The 24,132-nt window shown below is 43.1% G+C and overlaps 1 protein-coding gene across 2 annotated transcripts in view; it reads left to right on the plus strand.

The window, feature by feature from the left end:
* The window catches only part of KIRREL3 (kirre like nephrin family adhesion molecule 3), a 765,513-nt gene that overhangs the window by 522,494 nt on the left and 218,887 nt on the right, over window positions 1-24,132 (plus strand). For both annotated transcript variants that reach the window (XM_066607257.1, XM_066607258.1), the window contains exons 3-4: window positions 194-343; window positions 1,485-1,634. In XM_066607257.1, the coding sequence (XP_066463354.1) occupies window positions 194-343; window positions 1,485-1,634 (300 nt within the window). The remainder of the gene's footprint in view (window positions 1-193; window positions 344-1,484; window positions 1,635-24,132) is intronic.

Below are 24,132 nucleotides of genomic sequence, written 5' to 3' on the forward strand. Positions count from 1 at the left end.
AAAATATCTTAGAATGTTTAACGCATTTGAGGTATAACTTACTAGTCTCTGGGTTACATCCTCCTCTGTAATTACAGCACCTTGCATTTCCAAAAAGAAAATTACTTATGTGATTTTAATATATGTCAACGTGTTTTCTATTTCGATGACGTTACTACAGTAGTGATCTTTTATCTGTTTCCTCTCCCTATAGGTCAATCCTCCTCCTTCACCCAACAACCACAGGACCAAGTAGTGGTGGCCGGTAGGCCAGTGAGTTTACCGTGTGCCATCCCTGGTTATCATGGTGTTGTACTCTGGATCAAAGATGGACTGGCGCTAGGTGTTGGAAGAGATCTTTCTGGTATGGAACGTCTATAACTATTTCTAACTCAACTTCATTCCTATGGGTTACTTCATTTTCACTTTGCAGTAGATATATTTACTCTGAACCCCTAGATTGTTACAATGTATCACTGTCATTCTTCCAGCAGAAAAAAAGAATCAATTCATTATGCCTAATTTGCCTTCTTCTGAAGGTCCTCACTAAAGGCCCATTTAGACACAGTGATTATCTCTCAAAGTTCACTCAAAAGCCATCTATTGAGGATAATTATTGCGTCTGAACGGGCGGCCATCATGCACTGTCCATTCACTATTTGTTCATCGTTGACTTTCAGCAAGCTAAAAGTCAGTGATGAGCCTTATCAGCGTCGCACGTTGAGTTCTCAGCGGTATACCAGCTGGGAGCATTCTTTCAGCTGGTATCCCGCACGGAACTGTCAGCACTCCTGCTGTTTCTCGGAGCTATAAGCTCCACAGTATCCCAGCTGACAGCTCTGAGAACTAAGCAGCTTTTTGTATATACAAAGCAGCTGCTGTTCTTGTTCCGCCTGCATTTAACTCTTAAGTAGCTAATTATCTACAGTTTAAATTGTCATTTAAACTGTCGTTTGAGCGATCATCTTTCAGTGTAAATGGGCCTTAAAATTGATTTAAACCTTCTCCCCAGAGTCTTGTTCTAGATTTCCCGTCTCCTGCATGGTTTGAAGCCATCATTCATTAACAGTGTTACCCTGACACCCATACAAATCTATGAATAAAGGGCTTATCTGGGCACTAGAGTAGGCTGCAGTCTAGAAAAAGCAAGCAGGGGGATCCAGAATTATGGTTTTGTGATAAAAACAACTTTTGTTTGGCTGGTATTGTGCTGAGAAAGCTGAATTTTTAGTGGATGTAATTTCTAAAGGCATCGAAGGCTGCAGTTCCGGCTCGAAATACCAGACAGAATTGTGCAGCATGCCGCACAATGTTGTCTGGGAAAATGCCCTACCATTTCAGGGGTGAATCCAATGTCATTCCTTTCCATCGTGGCACAGAACTGACATCTACTGACCCATGACAGAGAAGGGAAACGAAATCCTGGCACAAGTGTGAACAGAGCCTTAGTTATGTTTCTTGGCAGATTTTACATGATGGATTCATACACCTGGTCTCTGATTTAGGCTACCCCCGATACTCTGTAGAGGGTGACCACTCATCCGGGGAACACCACTTGAAGATTCAACGTGCGGAGCTCCAGGATGATGCATTGTATGAATGTCAGGCTATACAAGCTGCCATTCGATCACGGCCAGCCCGGCTCACTGTCCTGGGTAAGTGACGTCTCTTTTTATTAGAGGAGCGTTTTGATTGAGATACTTAAATGAATATATAAATGTAGCAAAGTTTAACACAACACTGATAACTTGTTGCAACATGTTATCTTAAAGGGAACCTGTCACCTCCCTGCAGCGCCATACACTAAGTTACGGTGCTGTTAGCAGAGGTGACAGGGAGCTGTGTGATGTATTTTTTATACTCGCCTGCTCCCTGGTTCCTGCGGTGGCCCCCTCTGAAGACTATGTGGTGCATGGAAATCGGACTCTTTTTAGATTGCGGTGTGCACACTTGTGGCATAGTTTAATGTGTTAAGTTAAACTTTTCTACCTCTGTACTGACATGTTATGTCTGGAAGTTTAGGTTTACTATTGATTTATTGAAGAGTCCGTCCGTGTCATTTTCTTTAAATATTGCAGTATATGTTGAACTAATACATGTTGTTCTAATCACAGCAGATTGATGTAAGATGGCCTGACCAAGCGCTGTACCCATAGCCCGAATAATAGAAAAATAACTTGGGAAAATAGGCTAGCCCATAGCTTATTACTAGTAATGGTGCTGAGAGATGCTGCTATTACCGAGTTATATTATGTTATTTTAGAAGAGAGAATAAGATATTAGAGACCCATAAAGAAGAGGATATCTTTTTCCTACAATAACTATCCTGGGTCGATATTTACAGATGTGTATATATATATATATATATATATATATATATATATATATATATATATATATATACAAATTTGTAACGTACATGCCTAAACCCATTAGAGGCCGCAATGCACGTTTTTATTGACTTTACGAATGGAATATACACCTGCACATATACCTTTTTAAGGTGATGGCTTAGCTTATTATTGACAGCCAGGCTCCTGCTCTAACAGCCAGTACCAGAGAAATCTCACATGCTGACAGCTTAACCACTTAGATAGCAACTGCAGCATGTAAGCAGATGACTGGGGAAGCGGGCTCCTTCTGTCACCCATCGGCACCCCGCAGTGTGATCGCAAAGTATCAATGGGTTCCCATGGCAGCCGGAAGCTGCAAAGTCTAATAGGCTGCTGTAATAGGCTTAGTAGAATGCACTACATTAGTAATGCAGTGTACTTTTCTAACCATTGAACAATCACAGCTTCAAGTCTCCTTCAGGGACTAAAAAATCGTGTCAATAAAAATGCAATAAAGTTTAATTTAAAGAAGGAAAAATACAGCTTCAGAAAAAATATGCATTTTTCCCCCCAAGGCAAAATTTTACATTGATAAAATACCAAAAGAGCTAAAAATGTAAAAAGCAGCACATAGTAGGTATTATTGATTGTAACAACACAAACAATGACAATATTCTGTTATTTATCTCGCATGGAACATCGGAAGTAGAAATAGTTATTAAATAGATTAATGCAAGAATTATTTTTCTTGTTTGTATCCCAAAAATGCAATCTAAATTGTGCCAAAATAAATGGTACCAATAGGGGTGGTTTCACACCTGCTATGGGGATTCTGCTTTACTACTCCATTCGGGGAGCAGGAAAAGGGGAATTTGAACGTCCCATCTCTGGACAGAACCGAACAGTGCCCGATGGAAGCCATTGGCTATAATGGTGTCCAACCGCTTTCGCCCAGCTGCCTAGCTTTTGGATAGAAAAAAGAGCACTATGCAGCACTTTTCTTCCAGTAGTGTGACCCGGATCTGTGATGGAACCTCCGACCGTAGGTTCAAACGCAGACGTGAAACCGGCCTAAAAACTACAACTCTTCCATCAAAGAACAGACCCTCGCATTTTTTGCCAATGCTGGAAAATTTTTAAATGTTATGGGTGTTAGAAAGCGACAATACAGATTGAATTGTTTTTCTTTAATAATATGCGCAAAAAAAATAAAAAAAAATCGATATGAACTTGGTATTGCAATAATCATGCAGATCCAGATTAGAAAATGATCATGTTATTTTTACCGAATGCTGAATTCTGTATAAACAAAACCTGAAAACAATATCAGAATTTCTGCACATTTTATCCATCTGCCCCCCCCCCCCGCCAAAAAAATGTATCAGAAGTTATACTGCACATTATATGTACCCCCAGAGTGATGTCATTAAAAATACAATTAAAGCACCACTAAAGCAAGCCCATGCTATGTCAGCTAGATATGTCTCTTGCAATGTGATGACGACAATCATTTGGTCCTCAAGGCACAAAATAGGCAGGTCTCTCGATAAGACAGTAGTTGTTGAGGAAGGCATTTCTCCACACACAGCAGACTTCCTGTCAGATCACAAGATCGATCCTCTCCCCAGGCCTAACCAGCTGATAATTGCTAACACTGATTGAATAATATGTATAATGGGAATCAACCGTCTATGAGAAATAAGTGATGCTTCTTTAATTAAAAAAAAACTTTGTCTACACCTCGTTATATAAGGGAGACTATTATGCCATAAAATAAGCTCTCCTCATAGCAGACAAGAACCCCAGAACAACCAGTCTACTGCGCAGCAAATAGGAAAACCTCTTAAGCTCATGTAAATGGCCCTAATCTGTGAGATATTCACAGGGCCCGCTTACAGGACGTGGAATCAATAACCGCAATGAGACGAAATATTTATCTCCACCGAGAGGATACAGATTCGTCACGTCGCCAGCGACTAGAACCGCCGCACCTCATTATGTAAATTGTGACTTTAAAGCGAGCGCCGCGTTAAGCCTAAAAAAAAACATGATGAGTTGATAAGAGTTGGGAAAAAAAATTGATTGAGATGAAATCATTGGGTGATTTTTGAGGCAGCGCAGCTCATTAGCTGTTTGAATAAGCCATGATGTTAATTAAACAGAGTTTGGAGAAATTCAAACATGATGGATTTCTGAGTAAAATGCTAGGTAAACATTTTTGGTTGAATCACTGGGGCTTTGAGTGCATCTGCAGATCAAAGCTGCAAGAGGTGTGTGTGGGGAGGGGGCGCTTCACTCAAGAAACAGCTGAGGGCCATATATGTATCGTCAGCATGTCTGCAGCCCACCGTGCGGAGATTGCTGGGGGCCATGCATCTCATGGCCACGTCACAGGATTTTCTGAGACACCCACTAATTAGTGCCGAGTTTTTTACCAGAGCTTTTGAGAAATCACTTATTGCGCTATAATATTATAGCAAGTTCTCAGGAGGTGCAGACAAGTAACAATGGGCTAAGATGAAAACATTCAAGCTACAGAGTGGAGTGTTGCTTGAATCTATCTATCTCCTATCTATCTATCTATCTATCTATCTATCTATCTATCTATCTATCTATCTATCTCATATCTATCTATCTATCTATCTATCTATCTATCTATCTATCTATCTATCTATCTATCTCCTATCTATCTATCTATCTCCTATCTATCTATCTCATATCTATCTATCTATATCTCATATCTATCTTCTATCTATTTATCTATCTATCTATCTCATATCTATCTATCTATCTATCTATCTTTCTCCTATCTCGTATCTATCTATCTCCTATCTATCTATCTATCTATCTATCTCATATCTATCTATCTCATATCTATCTATCTATCATATCTATCATATCTATCTATCTATCTATCTATCTATCTATCTATCTATCTATCTATCTATCTATCATATCTATCTAGCACATATCTATCTATCTATCTGTCTAGCTCATATCCCTCTATCTGTCTAGCACATATCTATCTATCTGTCTAGCTCATATCTATCTATCTGTCTAGCTCATATCTATCTATCTGTCTAGCACATATCTATCTGTCTAGCTCATATCTATCTCTCTGTCTCGCTCATATCTCTCTCTGTCTATCTATTGATCATCTATCTATCTATCTATCTATCTATCTATCCAGGGGCGTAACTAAAGGCTCAGGGGCCCTGATGCAACACGTGAGCTGGGGCCCCTCTCTATCTGTATCTGTACCCCTACCCATACTTAAACCATGCTGCACAGAGACATAACTTGAAGTTTCTGGGCCCCAATGCAAAACCTGTAACAGGGCACCTAACAATAATGCTTTATTCATAGTACTGGGCTCCCTATATGGAGAAGAGAGGCCTTATGGGCCCCCTAAGGCTCCTGGGCCCGGGTGCAACCGCATCCCCTGCACCCTCTATAGTTACGCCCCTGTATCTATCTATCTAGCTATCTATCTCATTTCTATCTATCTCATGTATCTATCTAATGTTCCCTTAAATCGACCTCCCCTGTACTGGACAAACAAAGATGGCTGCACCACTTCTCTCACCACCTGAAGCACACTGTGCATTAGTATGCATTGATAGTCTTAAGGTCCATTTACACACACACAGATGATCGCACAAAATTTGTCAGAAACTGACAGTTTTGAGCAATCATTTTGCATTAGCTACTAATGGGTTAATCAACCCATTAGTAGCTAACTAGCTTCATTTGCATGTATTTAGAGAACAGCGGGTGGTCTGTTCTTAGAATACATCACTATTGTTCTCCAGCGGGACAGCTACTAAAAGAATGTTATCAGCGCTGCCCATGGAGAACTGAGCACAACAGCTAAAAGAATGTTAGCAGCGCAGCCCATGGAGAACTGAGCACAACAGCTAAAAGAATGTTAGCAGCGCAGCCCATGGAGAACTCAGCATGTGGTCCCTCTTATCAGAGACAATGAATTTTAAACTGAGCTGAACTCAGTGATGGACGAAAAAGCGCACGGTAAGTGCACAATGGGCATGCATATACAAGCAACGATTATCGCTCAAAAGATGGTTTTTAAGCGAATTTTGAGCGATCATTCTTGTGTGAGGGTGTACCTTAAGACACTACATGCTGCTGTGATTGGCTAGTGCTGCCCATGTAAGAAGCAGTGTGCCATCTGATGGCCCAGGACCCAAGAGTTGGTTTAAGACATTGCAGAAGATAATACTGAACAATCCACTTGATGCTCATATTGCTCAGTGTACGTCTATTGTGAACCACTTTCTCCTTCCTCCATGGAAAGTTGCCACATTTCGTCCGATAAAGGGTTACTGCAGGGAGGTCAGGTACACTGTACCAGCTGTAAATTGATGGCTGACCTCTCAGATAAGTGCGGTTGGTGAGAAAGCTTTGTACTTGCAGACAGTAAATCAATGCTTCTTGTACAGAGACAACTACAATGGCTTGACAAGGGCAAGGCAGGGGTAAGTGCGCTGGTACACTGCTGAGTGGCATAAGTCTTCTCTGGCCTCCGGAATAATAACTTGCTCTGTTGTACCTGGAAGCACCTGGGACCAGCTTCTTTCAAGAGCAAAAGATTACACTCACAATGATCAATCAATGGGCAAGCTCATGAATGGAGCCTGCTGCAGTATCAGATCGCCCGTGGAACAAGAGGTCCAGGGGGATGGCAGCGCTTGTTAGGATCAACATAGCCAGGGCGAACCACGGCTGAATTTATAATGCAAGGGGTCATTAGATAGATGGGAAGTATACAGTAAGGGGGGCAGGGGGCTGATAATAAATAGTATGATACCAGAAAGTAGGTGCAGATATCACTATATGATAAGGACATGCCACTGTCCATGGTGCACATACAAAGGACAACCAGGGAGCTTGCTGACATTAGTGTGTCATAATAATATTTTCCGAACCAAAGACCCATCAGATCTTATCAACTCCTTACAATCTCTAGAGGTCCGGTCTTATTGTGCTGCATTCTTGTGACCTTATACTAGAATTTGCACTTTATCAAGAGACCACTCTTTAGCTGCTGTGTAGTGAATGGAGACGAATGGAATGATCCCCAGCCCACTCCTCCACCATTCACTGAGTGGGTCTCGTTCTTGTATAAAAGTACAGGAACCATCATCGCTGGGACGGCCTGTCAAGTATCTGAGCCCAACAAAGGGCGCTTAGCTGCATTTGACTGGTAGAGTCTGAAGTATTGCTGGTGTGTCCTTTCCCATACTTTATACTGCAGCTCTGATTTACAGCTATAATCACTAATAACTAACTCCCAGGAAATACCCTGTATAAATCCTTAAGTCCTTCATTGTATTCAAACATTCTAGTTGAGTGGCAACCTGTATGGCCACCAGCTCAGCTTCCACAAGAGTTGCCACACCAGTACTATATCGTCTAATGTCATATGGCTGTATTACTTGATTTGTTGATAAAGACCGTAGGAAATTTGGTTGATGACAGCTGTGGACGCTGTCTTATATTAATTATTGCTTCAAAAGGGTCCAGGTCCCTCCTGCTGCTCTCCAGAACCCCCTGCGGCGGTTCTTGCAGTCCTCGGCCGCCCACACAAGATCACTTCCTGATTACGGAATTCCTGCATGAAGCGATGGCTGTGATTGGTTCTTCGAGTGCTGCATTGATTGGTCGAGCCGCGGCACAGCCAATTCATAAATCGCGCCTCCACGACGCGATGGCTATGATTGGTTCTTTGAGCGCTGGTCAGCCAATCAATACAGCAATCACTGAACCAATGCGAGACCTGTGATTGGCTCAGTAGCACTAAAAGAACCAATCAATGTAGCGCTCGAAGAATCAATCACAGCCATGACGTCGTGGAGGTTGGATTTATGAATTGGTTGAGCCGTGGCTCAGCCAATTCTATAAATCCTGCCTCCATGACCTGATGGCTGTGATTGACTGAGCATTGGCGCTCTATGAACCAATCAATGCAGAGCTCAAAGAACCATTGGTTCGTGGAGGCTGGATCTATGAATCCCTTAACCAGGAAGTGATCTTATGTGGGCGGCCGAGGACTGTGGGAACTGTGCCGGGGCTCTGGAGAGCAGTTGGAAGGACCTGGGCCAAGCCTGATAGGTAATGTATTTCTATTTTATTTGCTAATGTAATGTACCTAGGACTTATTTTTGCCATAGTTGTTATATGTCAAGTCATCCCCCTTCCTTCAAAAAAAAAAAAATCTTGAAAAATCGGGCTAGGGCTTATTTTCAGGGAAACACTGTTGCAGGAGATATTGGTTGCCCTCGGTTTTCCAAGAATGCTTTAGTGCGAGGATTTGTGGGACGACAAGGGGCAAATAAGTGTAATGGTTAGATGAATACATGGTAGAACATTAACCCTGTCATCACCATTAATAACTCTTTAAGAGATCTCAAATTGCTCTATGTCATCAGATCAGAAGTCTCTTGTAACAATGTATCAGTGAACTAATCCTCGGTCTCTCTGCACGCTGGTACTTGGCTGCAGCTTTGGCTTCCTGGCGATGCAGGGCAGGGGTTAACGGGTTTCTCAGCCGCCAGAAACTGATGTTCTGTGTAAGAAACATTTACAGTCCGTCCCTTTGCAGAAGACAAGTGAAATTGCTTTACTTACATACCTATTAAGCCTCTTTTTCGCCGGGGTACGTCCTCTGAACTCTGCTGCCAGCTTTCATTTAGCTGCTGATCTTGTGTCTTGCCAAGTTCTGTGCTCTAGAAATTCATCCAAAGCGGCTTTCTCAGATGGAAGCTGAGACATGAAAGAGTCTTGTGTCCTGGGGCCACACTCACCGTATCGCAGGATGACAGATCTCGCCCATCTATGAAAACACATAACCAACCTGCAAAATCATATTGCCTCAGATGAATCTTCCCTCCTACCCGCATGCTGGACTTTCCCAGCTGGAAGAGGCTGAAATACGTTTGTTTAGGAAAGTTAAAGAAAAAAAAGCGAAGATAGAAATTAAAATAATTTTTCAGAGTTTAATGAAAATTCTCTTCTAGGCATCTTGTAGCTGGCAGCGACAGATGCTGCATTGGGTACCCGCGTTCATATCATAGATTCATCTGGACATTTGTGCTTATTTGTCTGTGTGTGGGTCCCACAAGCGGCACTCCTATTTATGTGGAGGGGGTAGTAGCTCTATCCATTCTGAGCTATAAGTTTATGAATAAAATTAAAGGTTTCAGTGAATACTGACACAAACACAGCAGTGGAATGAAGGTCAATGGAGAGTGTAGCCGTACATAACACTGAAGATTTATATGATTGAGTGATAAGTCATAAGTGTGCTACATGGCCCATACCAGACTCATGCCCTGTCCTGGTTCATGGTTTTTCACGCCCTGCCAGAACATGTAGCTAAATAGGTGCCAACAAAATGATGCTCATAACATTTGTCACTTCCTCAGGATGGGTCATCAATAGATGATCATCGGTTTTGCTGCTTGGGTACGCCGCCGATCAGCTGATCTTCCGGTCCACTCTAAATGCAGCAGGGCCGGACTTCCGTATCGGTGGTCAGAGTCGGAAGTGTAATAAAGGACTTTGCTGCCATTGAAATACTTTTGACTCCTCGTTGTAGTCAGACTCGGAAGTGTAGTAGCCTTGCTCCCATAGATGCCAATGCGAGTGAAGATTTTGTATTAGACTCTTGGCTCTGACCACTGATGTTAAAATCTGGCTCCACTACACTGACAGCAGCCAAGGGATCAGCTAATTGTCAGGGATCCCGAGCGGCCGACTCCCACCAATCAACTATTAATGATCTATCCTGAGGATATGACATCAATAGTAAATGCCCAAAATGCCCCTTTAATCACGCTGCCCACTGGTAGCATGAAGCTTGCATTTCTGGGCATTGTAGCTTGCAGAATGCCAGCCACCTAGTTTTGCACTGTGTATATATTTAGCATTCTGCGCTTGACATCATTCGTAAATTAATTTATACGCACATTTAATTGAGACAGTTAACTATTTGGAGAATAAGCTGCAGAATGGGGTGCCTGTTAGTCGGCTATAAATGTCTCATTAGTTATGACAAGTTTTCCATAGAGAACCATCAGGGAATAGAGACTGGAGTGAGACACGCTGATTGTGACTGATGTGCATTTTCTGTATGGTTAGAGATGCAGCCTGTCAATCACTTAAAATTCGTTTAACAGGGAGGTAAAGGTGAAATGGCATCTGCAATTGAATAAGGTATGAGACTGACGCAGGATGTCTGAAAAGTATTCAGCTTGTCTGCGTTCAAGTTCGTTTACTGTGAATGTCCTATCACAGATAAAGTCTGCACCGCCATCTATGCATTATTATACAGTGAATATATCTGTATGATTAAAAGTTATTGCAGATTCAAATACTGTTGAACAAGGGCATCAGGTTCTGAAGAATAATGCAAGGCAGGAGTAAACGAAGAAGAGTTGGATTAGGGAATGTGATAGACCTGCCTAATGGTTTTGAAGAAACTCTTAAAAGTGATGTTGGGAATGAATCTTGATTGTTTGGGATAGCGAATTCCAGAGAGCTGATGCAGCACGAGAAAGGTCTAGGTGACGGAAGTAGAATGTTCGGATTATGGAGAATATTGGAACATTGGCAGAACAGGAAACACTGGCAGGGTGATGGGCAGAGATGAGGGCGGTGCAGCATGGTAGAGAGCTTTATGGATGATAGTTGGGAGTTTAAAATGTGTTCTAGAGTTGATGAGCCATCAGCGACTGGCACAGGGTGAAGGCACCGTATGGTGGCTGGACAAAAAGATCAACCTGACTGCTGCATTCAGAGTAGATTGCAGAGAGGGCAGTTTGGAAAAGCATAGGCCAATTAGTTATGAGCTAACGAGAATCTGTTATCCGATTCATGCTGCCCAAACTGTGGGCCGCATGACCTTGAGAGACAAGAAGCCTATTGCTTTATTCTGAAATGTTGAGCTCTGAGTCACAGGGGCGGGCACTCCAGCTTCTCCCTGCCCATGGTATGCAGAGTGACAGCTTGCTCCCTACTCATAAACCTGGAGAGGAGCTGTCACTCTGCATACAGGGACCGGGAAAGGAGCGGCCGCCCCCGTGACTCAGAGCTCAGCTCCAAGTCAAACTTCAAAGTGCGTTTATTCTGAAACACCACAGCATTTCAGAATAATCACTCACAGAGGCAATATGCTTCACTGTCTCAGGATCATGCTGTGGCTTGGTCAGCATGAATCTGATGACAGAATCCCTTCAACATAGTCAAAATTAGAATGAATCAGAGCAATTATAAGAGTTTTAGCTGTTTCTACAGTAAGAAAAGAATGCATTCTAAGGCTATCTTTAAGGACCGGTGACATGAGTGGGCAAGTGATTGAATAGGTCTGAAATCGGCCGAATAGAAATACTATTCTCTTATGTGGAAAAGTGGTTGAGTGCCGTCAGGGTTGCCAATCATCTGCAAATTTCTGGACAGTCTGTAAAAATAGTTCACTTTTTTTCTACTGTCCATAAAAATAATTCAATGTGTCTGTGATTTTTCTTTTCTAAAGGAGGTTGTGCAGGGATGGTAATTCCCAGCATTTTTACAGCTCACAGTTATCACTACTAATGTGTTCAGATCAGCGGATTGCTCTGTAGACGTGTATCACTTATAATCTTTGATTTACTATGGTTTTCCAATCTGTCTGTAAAAAATGTCAGCTGTCCATGATTTCTGGATAAGATGTTCAGAAAAAATCAGGTCGGCTACCCTGCGTGCCATTGGTCGCCTGGATATGAATGCACCCTGTGCACCGCTTGCAGTTATAAGGGACCTTTAACACAGGATGGAATATTTCACCACCGAAATCCGGATTTTGATGCAAAATTCAAAAATAGCAGAATTCTGCCAGCAGTTCCACATCAAAATCTGCAGTTAGCCGTGCCGTATTTGGGGTGTCATGCTCTGCAAGGCTGTTGTAGCATATTCTATCCCATGTGAAAAGTCTCTAATGTTTTGCCGACATCTGCATCAGAGGTTCCGTTTAGAACCACTCTACCAGATTCCATTAAATTACCGGAAAAAATATCATGGCATGCAGCAGTATTTTTCAGGAAAAATTCCAAACATTATGATGAAAACCGGATAGACTCCATTATGGTTCTTGTACATGTACTAATATATTCCACAACACTCAGCAGAATTATCCACCATGGAAATCCGCTCAAAAATCCTCATGTCTACTATGCAAATTTGTAGCAGAATTTGGCTATTTTCAAATCAATGTTCAAATCTAAATATTGCACATGCCAATTCTGGTGCCGATTTTTCCACTTGGTGGTATATTTTGCTGCTTGTGGCGGACTATTCTGGTACGTGTAAAAGCAAGTCAATGATGTCCGTTGGACACCGTTGGTGCTCAGCATATGCTAGACCGAGCATCACCGATAATTTCCTTGTTCTGCTCCTAAAATGAAGCAATGTGCAATCCTAATGATAATGAGCCCTTGACGCTGCTGGATTTTTGTTGCTTTGATGGTGGCTTAAGGTATAAAAAATTCAAAAATATTCGTATTTGTCCCATATCGATGTTACAGCTTTGAAACATTTGGTCTTTCCAATGGAATGTAACATTCTCTTGGCTGTGCCCCCTCACCTAGCGCAGTGGCGTTACCCCTCCTCTCTACACACCTACAGCAGGCCAGTTGGTATCCGTTCCTGCCATCTGAAGTTATAAACCACTTGTGTATCAGAGCCCAGGCAGCCCCAAATAAATGTGTCCCTCCATCCACCAAGGTCATGGATTATTCCCTCATCCTAATGTACACAGATTTGTAATCTACCCATAAACCTCTACTTGCAGTTTATAAAATAGGCAGTTTCATGGAAAATTCCATATTTACTAGAATATCTATTAGGTTCCACCTAGAAATCTCTTCTCTTTAATGTGCTCACAGTGTGTTTGGGTCTGAGCAGCCAATAAATCCCGCATTAAAGACACAAGGCGGCAAAATGAGATTCTGTGTCAAATTGACATAAAAATGCAAAACACCAACTTTAAAGAAGCCTGTAGCATTTTTCATACGTTAGGCGAGAAATGTTTTCAGTCCCATTAAGCTAAGCTGCCTCTTGGCTGTTTCTGAGCTCAATCTGTCCATGCCACTGGCTACAGACTCCCCACATTGACAGATAGTGCGCTGGGCACAGTTAATCTGGCAGATTGCGGCATAGAAAACGATGGGCCTCCCAAGACCTTCCGAAAGCTCATTTTTTACGCAGCAATACTACAGAGGAAGGGTTATAGCCCCGGTATTTTGTGCAGAACATTTGAAGCTGAAGAGAAGGAAGGAGGAGATGAATGGTTTTCTCTCTGCTCAACCACAAGACTCATCATTTCGTATGTAAATGATCATTTCATGTATATAATATGCCATCAAGGTGTTTCGCGAAATAACACTGCTATGCTTTTATAGCATGTCTTATATCCCTGTAAATCAGAGCAGCTGTCACCCGCACCCGCCGCCCCCCTCCGCACGTTAGCGGCCATAAATATTTTCCTTACATGTGATGCATGGGAAGCGGCCATGGATGTTTACTGGGAGATATCCGGTGAAATATTATGATGCTTCTAGCTCCGTCCGAAGGATAGTTGGAGATATGACCCCATAAAGCTTACAAACAATGAGTGACACTGAGGATTCATTGCAGATAACTGTTGCGATATGGCAGGGGCACAAACTCCACTCTTCTTTTGCACCACTGTACCTGCTTTTAGGTAGACCAACCTGAAATGCCCCCTTTGTAAATTTCCATGCACCGCATATCCTTCGTCCTTGTATATTTCCACTCGGAGACTCCTTGCACCACATGATAGGTTATGGAGCTCAGTTATGTCAGTTACTAATTGGCCCTGGCTGCAGGTGGCGCTGCTGATCGGGGCCCCCTTCTCCAGGAGTAGCCTAAAATTCTGTCCCATAAATCTTCATTTTCACCTTTATTGGAGCTGGGAGAGGTCACTGCTTTCCTCTCTTCGCAGCCAATGACTGGGTTCTCCCTGGTGGGGTGGATGTGGAGCTTTGATTCAGTCTGGATATCCTAAGAGACAAAACTCCTGCGCCCTCATATCTAAAACAAGCATTCATGGTAAATTACAGAACTGAAATGAGTATTAAGTGTTCTGTGCACCGTGAAATGAGATAGGAAAATGGCTGGATGGAAGACCTCCCTGGGGTGGCTTCATCTCATCGTCTGATGTGCGTTACATTGACTCTAAGACCTTGGTTCCTTTTGTATACAGTATGTACCTCTGTGCACATAGAACCAATTCTATAGAAAGATTAAAGGGGTGTCCATGTGTCCGATGTTTGGGGCTGAGCTCCAATACGTGACACAACCATGGTCAAGAGTGGTGCTGCTTCTTGGACGGCTTCTGGAAAAAGAAATCATATATTTTTTTCTAATTTCATTCCACCCCTGTAATCATTGTATAATGACTTGGTTCTGCAACTTTCTAGTATACAAGGTGTCTCAAAAGTGTAGAAATACCTATGTAGAATGAAAACTGTTTGGCAGACGGTGATCTAATTACAAGCTGTGGAGTAAGGGGGGAAACCTATTAGGCTATGTCACAAAAATGACAGCCACTTTCAATGCCGCCATCTTGGATTCAACTCAAATTTTTCCAATGGGGAGGTAGGTGCGTGATATAATATCCAACTGGTAGAGAATTTAACCAGCAAAATAATGATGTGCTTCATTGGAACATAAATGTATTCACTCTGATGTTAACACAGTGATTTTTTTTCATTACAGGCATTGTGAGTAATGGCGTTCTCTCAAGATGTGCTGAGTTCATCCTTATGTCAGGTGTTGCAGCATCTGGAGTTTGTAAGGATGCCCTTTATACATAGACAATGTGCTGTATGGAGGCTCCGCTAACCCCACATTTTTTAGGCTTCCTGCAGACGGCCGGGTCGGATACCGCTGTGATGCCAGCCGTGATGCCCCTGCAGGGACCCGGCACTCACCTCCTCCCGACATCTTGCTCTGCGCTGGCTGCCGCACAGCCGCACATGCACAGACCAGAGCTGGCGCGTCACTGGTGATGTTTCTGTGCGAGCTTCTTCGAGGCTTGCGCAGAGATAGGACAGGCCACGATTTGTTTACCGTGCAAGTTTTCTCACGGTCAAATCATGGCTGTCTGCATAGGATTGCATTATCTAATTCTGCGGAATTTCCACCCGTGTGCATTTGGCCTTAGATAGACGCCAAGTGCTACATTGTGGGCCCTGGCTGAAGGAGGCTAGAACAGCGGCTGTTTCATCAACTGTTTTGGAACATTGGAAGGACTCTTGGTAAATGCACTATTGGGTCATGGGAGGTTTGGTTGAGTAGCATTGACTAAAATTCGCTACATTGACAAGTGGTTTGTTTAGCTGACATAAGGACAATCTCAAGACATTCTCCTTCAGGTAACGCCATCATTCCTATTGCTTGTAATGAAAAAAGAATCACGGTGTTAACTTTATTCATTCTCATGTAATGTTAAAAATGAAGCACGCCATTGTTCTTCTAGGGAAATCCTCTGCCAGTGTGATATATCCACAACTACCTTCCCACTGGAAACATTAGAGTTGAATGCAAGATGGTGACATTCAAAATGGCTGTCATTTTGGTGACATGGCCCAACAGGTTTCCCCTTCCCACACCGCTTGTATGCAAAATTGGATCACCATCTGCCAAACAGTTTTCATCCTGAACGGGAGTTTCCTCAATTTTGAGACCCCCTATACTTTGTCTTTCAATTCATTGCTTACATTAATAGCTCTACTTGTCAGTAATTAGAAAGCCTTCCTGACTTGGTCCTCATGACAAAAGCTCATCTTATATATGTGAGTTTTTCATGGAACCCATCAGCTGCATAAGCAGAACAAGTCACGCCGCCTGCACACGGCCGGGTCGGATTCAGCATCCCACAGTGAAATCCGACCCTTTGCCCAGCCGGTGACCCGCACGTACCTGTCCGAATCTGTATTGCAGCTGTGCAGCCGGCACGCCAGCACACATGCACAGTACAGATTATGCCGCGACGTTGCTAGACAATGACGCGGATCCTGTGACCTTAATGCAATGATTTGCGTAAGGGTCGTGGGACAGAAGGCTTCCATTGACTTCAATGTAAGCCGTCCGCACGGAAGCCACATAGAATCGCAGTATGCTGTGGTTCCCTGCGAGTGGAAAATCGCAATCAATTTCCGCTGGTGTAGAGGAAATTGCGTTTTGCCATTGCATGCTATGGGCGGCATTTGCTGTGAAAACCGAAGGCGAACGCCAGCTCAGGATTCCGCAATCCAACTCCGCCCGTGTGCAGGCGGCCTTAAAGAGTGGTTTTCAGGCTCTTGATGCAAACCAGAATGTTCCCATTCAGTAATGGCAAGCAGAGATTTTGAAAACTTCGATGAATTAAATTGCCTGCCTCTTTGTTCAGACTTTCAACATATTAGTGCTTTTTTGGTTTTGAGCTTGCTGCAAATTACAGTATTAAGCACCTGCTAGACTGCTTATAGGAGATGGGTAAGTGACAACCACTTATCTGAGCCAAAAATGTGTCCAAAGCAGTTTTCTATTCCATCTTTCGGTGTGTAGTGTTGCTTTGAATCTTCTTTTATGTCCATAGTGCGGAGTATTTAGCATCTGATACCATTCTGGATATGATGACAGCACAACTCCTATTTTCCTTTGTGCAGGATGTAATTGGGAGCCCTGCATATAATGGCACAGTGTCTCCTCTACACAGTTGGTCATCACTTGTTTTACATGGTGGATGATTACAGCTATTACACGGTGTTTTATGTGCCACGTCTACTGCTGCTTGGGTTGTACTACTCTATGTGAGACCCCCTGGAAAGGCTGGTTTCATCTGCAGGATTGCTCTGTACCCTGCATGTGGATTGTACACTTTGTCTTGCTATGTGCAGTTTGGATGTAGAGGTAAGTCCTGTCCCTTTAATTCCAAGCCTGCTGTGAGTCTCAACAAGGGAGAGGCAGCCGTGATGATCAGTACAGGGATGTGGGACCTGCACAAGAGGAAAATGTGCTCAGGACGCCTTTCAGGCTATTATCCTTCTGCACGACAGAAGATGTTACCAATGTGATACAGTCCATAACGTGTGCGTGATCTTTACAGCTACAAACCCATTCACTACCCGCCTTCAAAATGCAGGTATTGTGGGGAAATGTCAGGAATATGCCATACTAGAGTTGCAAGAAAAAGAACTAAAAACTTTGGTTTTCGGCATAGATTACTAATAAAATGTGGTCTGATTGTTATTTGAGTCACAATTATAGACAAACACAATCCAACTAAACTAATAACACACAAACAGTTGTACCGCTCACGGTTTTTACATTGCGTAAACATTCACACTGCAGGGAGAAAAATAAGTGAACCCTTGAATTTAATGACCGGTAGATTGCTCTTCAACAGTAATCACCTCCACCAAACATTTCCTGTAGCTGCAAATAAGATTTGTGTTTCAATGTATAAATATTTCTGGAATGCCTTGCAAGCACAGCCCTCTACACATCAGGCTACAGCATCGCGATGGGGTAAGGTCAGCACTCTGACTAGGCCATTGCAAAAGTTACGTTTTCTTCTTTTACACATGTTGATTTACTTGTGTGCTTTGGGTTATTGTCTTGTTCGATCACCCAATGTTTCTTCAGCTTGATTTCATGGACGGCTGCCCTTATGTTGTCTGGTAAAATGTTTTGATACACCTTAAATTCATTGTTCTCTCATTGGTCAAGAAGTGTGCAGGCCCTGAGACAGCAAAGCAGCCCCAAACCATGATGCTCCCTCCACCAGGCTTCACCGTTAAGGTTCATGCACAGGGGTGTTTTAAAAGTTGTGTCCAAGATGTGCAACTTGTACCGGACAGCATTTTGACATCCTGCCAGTGTGCTATCTGATGTGCTGAACACTATGCATTGACATGTGCTACTCTTGTCCAAAACTTACGCAAGAATAAGACATGCTGTGATTTTTTTTTTTTTACTCTGACCAAGTAAAAAAAAAAAAGCCTGTGTACAAAGACAGATTTTTTTCCATCCAATTTTCGGACGTATTTTTTGGTATGAAGATTGGACAGAAAACACGTCCATGTACATGTACCCGTAGGATGTCACCCGCTCGGAGGAACACTTCTTCCCCCGAAGTGATGTGAGGCAGTTTTGAAGGAAAACACCTCGCATTTGCAGCAAAATCGCATGCTGGCGAGTGCGAAATGTCGCGCTCACCCATGTGAAGATAGCCGTAGGAGGATATTTTAGTGTTGGTGAGCAGTGTTCTTTGTCCTATAAACAGATGTGCATTTCTTCTAAAAAGTTCCACTTTGTCTCATTAGTCCACAGAACATTTTCCAAGAAGCATTGTGGAACATTCAGGTGGTCTCAGGCAAACTTAAGACAAGCTACAAGGTTTTTTTGGGATAACAACGGCTTCTTTGATGGTGTCCTTCCATGAACACCATTTTTCTTAATTTTTTTAAATAGTGGAAGCATAAACAGAGAGCCTTTGCAGTTTGTACAGTTTTTTGTAGGCCTTTTGCTGTTGAAACAGGTGCGGAATATGACGCCATTTATGGAAAGACTTCAAAATGTAATTGTTCTCATTAGCAGAAACCAAGTAATCTTATAGATATGATACCTTTTAATGGCTACCAAAAATACATGATGTTATAGCGAGTTTTCGGACCTTTTAAAAAAAAAAAGTGCGGGTCTCCTCTTCACCTCTGCACTTATCTTCAGTCTTCTGCCAGCCCTTCCTGGATTGGAGGATCAAAATCCCCGACTCCAGGAAGGGCCAGCTGTGATTGGTTCACTAGCACCCTGGTTCAGCTAATTATTGCCAGTACTCGATGAGCCAATCACAGTCATTCATTCATAATTGAATGGCTATGATTGGTTTAATGAGCACTGGCTCTGATTGGCTGAGCTTCGGAGCTCATCAACCAATCACAGCCGGCCCTTCCTGGAGGCAGGGATTTTGATCCTTCAATCCAGGAAGGGTTGGCAGAAGACTTCAAGCAAGTGTCGGGGAGCTTCAGGCAAGACCCGCGCCAGAGATGACAGCACCTCTTAGGTGATGTATTTTATTTATTTTTTTCCCTGCAGCTAGGGCTTAGTTTAGGGCTTTGACAGTAGGATTTCCTACTGTCAAAGTTGCATCAGGCCGCACAACAATCGTGTTTTTATGCGATGCAACAGAGAGGACGGCTCTATAGGGAAACATATCGCGCAAACAGCAAAGTTTTGGACTCGCAATGTTGCATCCTACAAAACCTCGCTAATGTGAAGGAACCCATAATAAAGCATGGGCTTCACATACATGTAATTTGCAGCACTGTCGCAACGCGAGAAAATCGCACGACTTTGTTGCCCGTGTGAAGGAGGCCTAAATACATATTCTATTCCAATTCTATGGGGTGGAAGATGAGGATGGTAAATTTTGGAAATATTCTGCTGCAATGAGGGATGATCTTTAGGCTATGTTCATACCTTGTGTTAAAAACAACACGTAGTTTTCAAATAGCGCAAGCTGATTTTGAAAAAAGAACATTCTATTAAAAACCGCGTGTGGTTTCTAGAAATCACATACAGATCCTAAAAGGCACATGCAGTTTTTAGCAATGCCTGCCTTTTTTTTTAAACTTTTTTTTGCGGTTCAGAGGTGCACAAAAAATACAAAGTGTGAACTCAGCCTATATTGCAGAAATGGTAATGAGCATAAAACATAACCGCATGGATTGATTAAACTAAAATCAGGTTTGGGATAATAGTAGATCGGTTCTATCAGTCATTTCTGATCATTGTGCTCTACACTTACTAGAACTAGTGAGGCATTGGCTCGTTCACTTATGTGGACTCTTCCTTTCCTGGGTAGATGTTTCGGGCCTGCATACGATGCTGAAGTTGGTTTCCAACTTGATCCATTTTCAGATCCACAGGATATATAAAATACTGATTCACTACTGAAAACCTATGGAACACCGTTGGAAGCAGTCCGGAGTGTAATTTAGTGGGTTAAATGACTTTGGGGCACTGATCTCACCCTGCCAATGGACAGGTGGGGATGGTCCACGTCAAAAGCATTCAGCTCTAGGCTGGAACAAAATGACTTTGGGTTAACAAGTAGCATTCACATAGGCACGTTCTACTGATTTGAGTTAATAGCTGGTGTTTTCAAAGGGTTAAATTAGGGCGACTGATCTCACACAGGTGCAGAAGTCGCGCTCTTTTGGCTTCTGTCGGGTGAATGGAGTTCTATTAGACTAATTCTAATCAGGAAATAGTGGCCGTCTGCCCGTTTTAATGACCGTTGTTTTATGCCCAGAACCACTTTGGACTCAATTGGATTTGATTGAGCCATTCCTAAATGTGTGTTGGCCATGGGATATCCGTGGCACAAAGTCATTTAACTCTTCGAAAACACCACTCGCTTATTTACATTAGCAAAAATTGGTATGTGCCTACTCTGATGCCATTTTTTCATGCGCAGGACCACTTTGGACCAGCCTAGACTCAATTGGAATTGATGTGTGACTTCCCCGTCTGTGCGTTGGTTGTGGAATATTTGTGGCCTAAATAAATTTAACCCTTTTACTTATTCAAATCAGTGAAATATAAATGTTGCCCTCTGCCCACTTTGATGCCAGTTGTTATGCCCAGAACCACCTTGACTCAGCTTAGAGTAGAAGGATTGTCATGTGGGACATTTGTATCTATTTTCAGTGTCACATCAGTGGCCCAGAGGCATTAAACCCATTGAGAACCCCAGTTACTTAGATTAATAAGTAAAAAGCTGGCATCTGCCTACCTCAATACCAGTGTGTATGCCCAGAATCACCTTAAATTAGTCTGCACTAAATTAAATTTCACTTGCGACCTCTCCGCCTCTGTGTTGGCTTTGTAAGATCAGTGGCCCATAACAATGTATTGCTTTAAATCACAATCTTGGGTGCCCATTTTGATGCCCATTTTTTGACAAATGTTTCTGTTTTCAGGCTGCTTTCAACAATAAGCGACCAAAATACCAAAACTGGACAAATAAGAAACCAATTTCAGCATCACCCATGGTCTCCGTACTCTACAGTCTACCATAATGTATATTCAGACGTAACGGTCATGTTGCGTATTTTGCCATGACTATCTTAAAACTTTGGCGAAACACATCAGTTTTTACAAAATTGCATCAACACTGCTAGACCTTCCCACTGCTTTATGGTAGTGGTTGCAAAAAAAGTGACATGACCGCTCTGTCTACAGCGTTAACACCAGAGTTCACCCCAACCCTTGTGTTTTTACGGTCTTGTAAATAAAATGGCAGAGGTCATCTATTCCCAAGGTCTTAAAGGTAATGGACTTGACTCCTCCAGTAGTGAAGGAGTTAACCTCCATCATTTTCAAGCAGAGTACCTTTCTATTAGATGACACAAGGGGGGGACGGAGAAGAATAAAGAAGCTTTAAAATTGCTTGTTATCGCTATTCATCCGTAATGCTACAAAGACACAGAATGACAGCCGTCCCGGAGAACACAGTTTTAGGTATTTTTTTGTCTGTGCCATGAAATTGCAGGAAGCTGGCAAGAAAAGGCCATTCAAATGAACGATTTGGGCTCACGGGAGACTGCAGTTATGGAAGCCGCTCCATGAAAGACACCTTTCAGAGATCTCTCAGCAGAACAATAGAATTTATCCAGAGCCGGGTACAGTGTCCTATTGAGTGCTGGCCTATATTACTAGCAGAGCAGTTTGGCGATATGACAGAGAGAAGGGGGTGCGTTAAGGTCAGACCCGGGGACGGTCGGAGGAGACATCCACTTTGTCATAGCCCGCGATGCCAGTTTGAATGGTACATTACCCACATATACTGTACAGCCATTACTAGCACATACCAAGGTAACATTTCTTCAGTCCACATAATTTCGGTGTGATAGTACATGGACTCTGCCATACAAGCTATTCATGTGGGGGGACAGAAACTCTGATCACAGTTACTGATGATGATCCCACAGCTCTTGCCACACAAAACATTCATTCACATGGGTGATTTTCAGGCGTGTGAAAAAAAATTGCACCGTCAAAACGTGAAATCTGCAACCAGTTTTGGTCGCCAGTTTTTCACGTTGCATCAAGAGATAGGTCTTGACCTAGCTTTCGACAAAAAACACTGGAGGCTCCCTATAGATTCCTATGGGAGCTGATAAAAAAGGGAGGGGGAGGGAGTTTACCTGTGTCCAGCGATCAGAAAAGAAAACAGCTGCGCTATTTAAGCATTAGAAGTCATTACGAGGATTTCTGCTGATCGACGGAATTCTGCGCTGCAGCGTATTTTTCATGCAATACGCCCGTGTGAATGGACGAGAAAATGCTAATTAATCTCGGTACTCAAATGCTGATATTCTTCACTGATGCGATTTTCGGCCGCGATGCAGCCAGCATCAAAACGCATCACCCGTTTGAATGAGGCTTTAGGGAGGTGAAAGATCATCTTCCTGACTATATAATTATGGTCCGTAGTTTATTTAGGTCAGTATAGAATAGAGATGCGAATGGCAATGTCCTTCCAGCAGGCAAAGATGGTACAGGCTCTAGCTGGTTGTGTGATGCTGTGTTTATGCATCATGGAATTTCTAGCGCAGCACAGAGGAAGAGAAAGCAGGGGGGAAATCTTAAAATCAATATGGTGCCTAATAAGTATTAGACAGGAGGCTGCACTGCATAGGAGACTTCCAGAGTGTGACAGACAATCAGATGAGGCGGACAGCGATGGAAAAATGTGTTTTCTCTGTAATTGCCATTTAACCGCGTAACGCTCCGTAATATAAAGTTATTTTATGGACGTTTGGGTTTTGTATGGAGTGGGATTGGGGGTCGATTTTGGGAGTCCGCTGTCTTTGAACCATCAATTCTGACATCAGCATTTAAATGGCTTAAATGGAGTTTGGAGGTCCTGAACGGCCTCCTACGGTGGAATAAAGTTATGTCAAAAGATAGCGGCGGAAAAAAATATTTTTTTTTCCCAAAGATATTTTATTTGTTAGCAGTGGGGGTTTTTTTGCCGGTCCGCGGCTCCCCTGCTAATATTCACCAAGCAGCACTACTAACTGCGCTGATCCCAGCCACACTGTGATATCAGTGTGCAGCCGGGATCCTCCTTCCCCCTCCCCTGATGTCTCCCACTTCTTGGTTCTGTGAGAGCAGGGTGAGGAGGCGTCTGGCAGCACACTGATGTCACAGTGTGCATTGCTGCACGCTCGGCAGAGGAGCAGCAGCGCTTCCACAAGGAGGAGGGGTAAGTATATGGGTCTCAGGGGAGGTGCTATTACTACTGGGGCTGCTATAGGGGATACTATTTGTAATAGTGTCCCCTATATCAGCCTCAGTAGTAATAGCATTACTACTGAAGCCACTGTGGGATGTCACTATTACTACTGTGGGCCACTGTGGGATGTCACTATTGGGGGCCACTGCGGGATGTCTCTATTATTACTGGGGCCACTGTGGGATGTCACTGTTACTACAGGGGCCACTGTGGGATGTCACTATTATAGCTGGGACCGCTGTGGGATGTCACTGTTGCCGCCAGGGCCGCTCTGTTGGCTGTCACTACTTCCACTGGGGCCGCTCTGTGGGCTGTCACTGTTACCGCTGGGGCTACTTTAAGGGCTATCACTGTTACCGCTGAGTCCGCTCTGTGGGTCGTCACTGTTACTGCTGGGGCCACTGTGGGATGTCACTGTTACCGCTGGGGCTACTTTAAGGGCTATCACTGTTA

Source organism: Eleutherodactylus coqui, chromosome 6 (assembly GCF_035609145.1).
Source record: "Eleutherodactylus coqui strain aEleCoq1 chromosome 6, aEleCoq1.hap1, whole genome shotgun sequence".
Taxonomy (NCBI): Eukaryota; Metazoa; Chordata; class Amphibia; order Anura; family Eleutherodactylidae; genus Eleutherodactylus; species Eleutherodactylus coqui.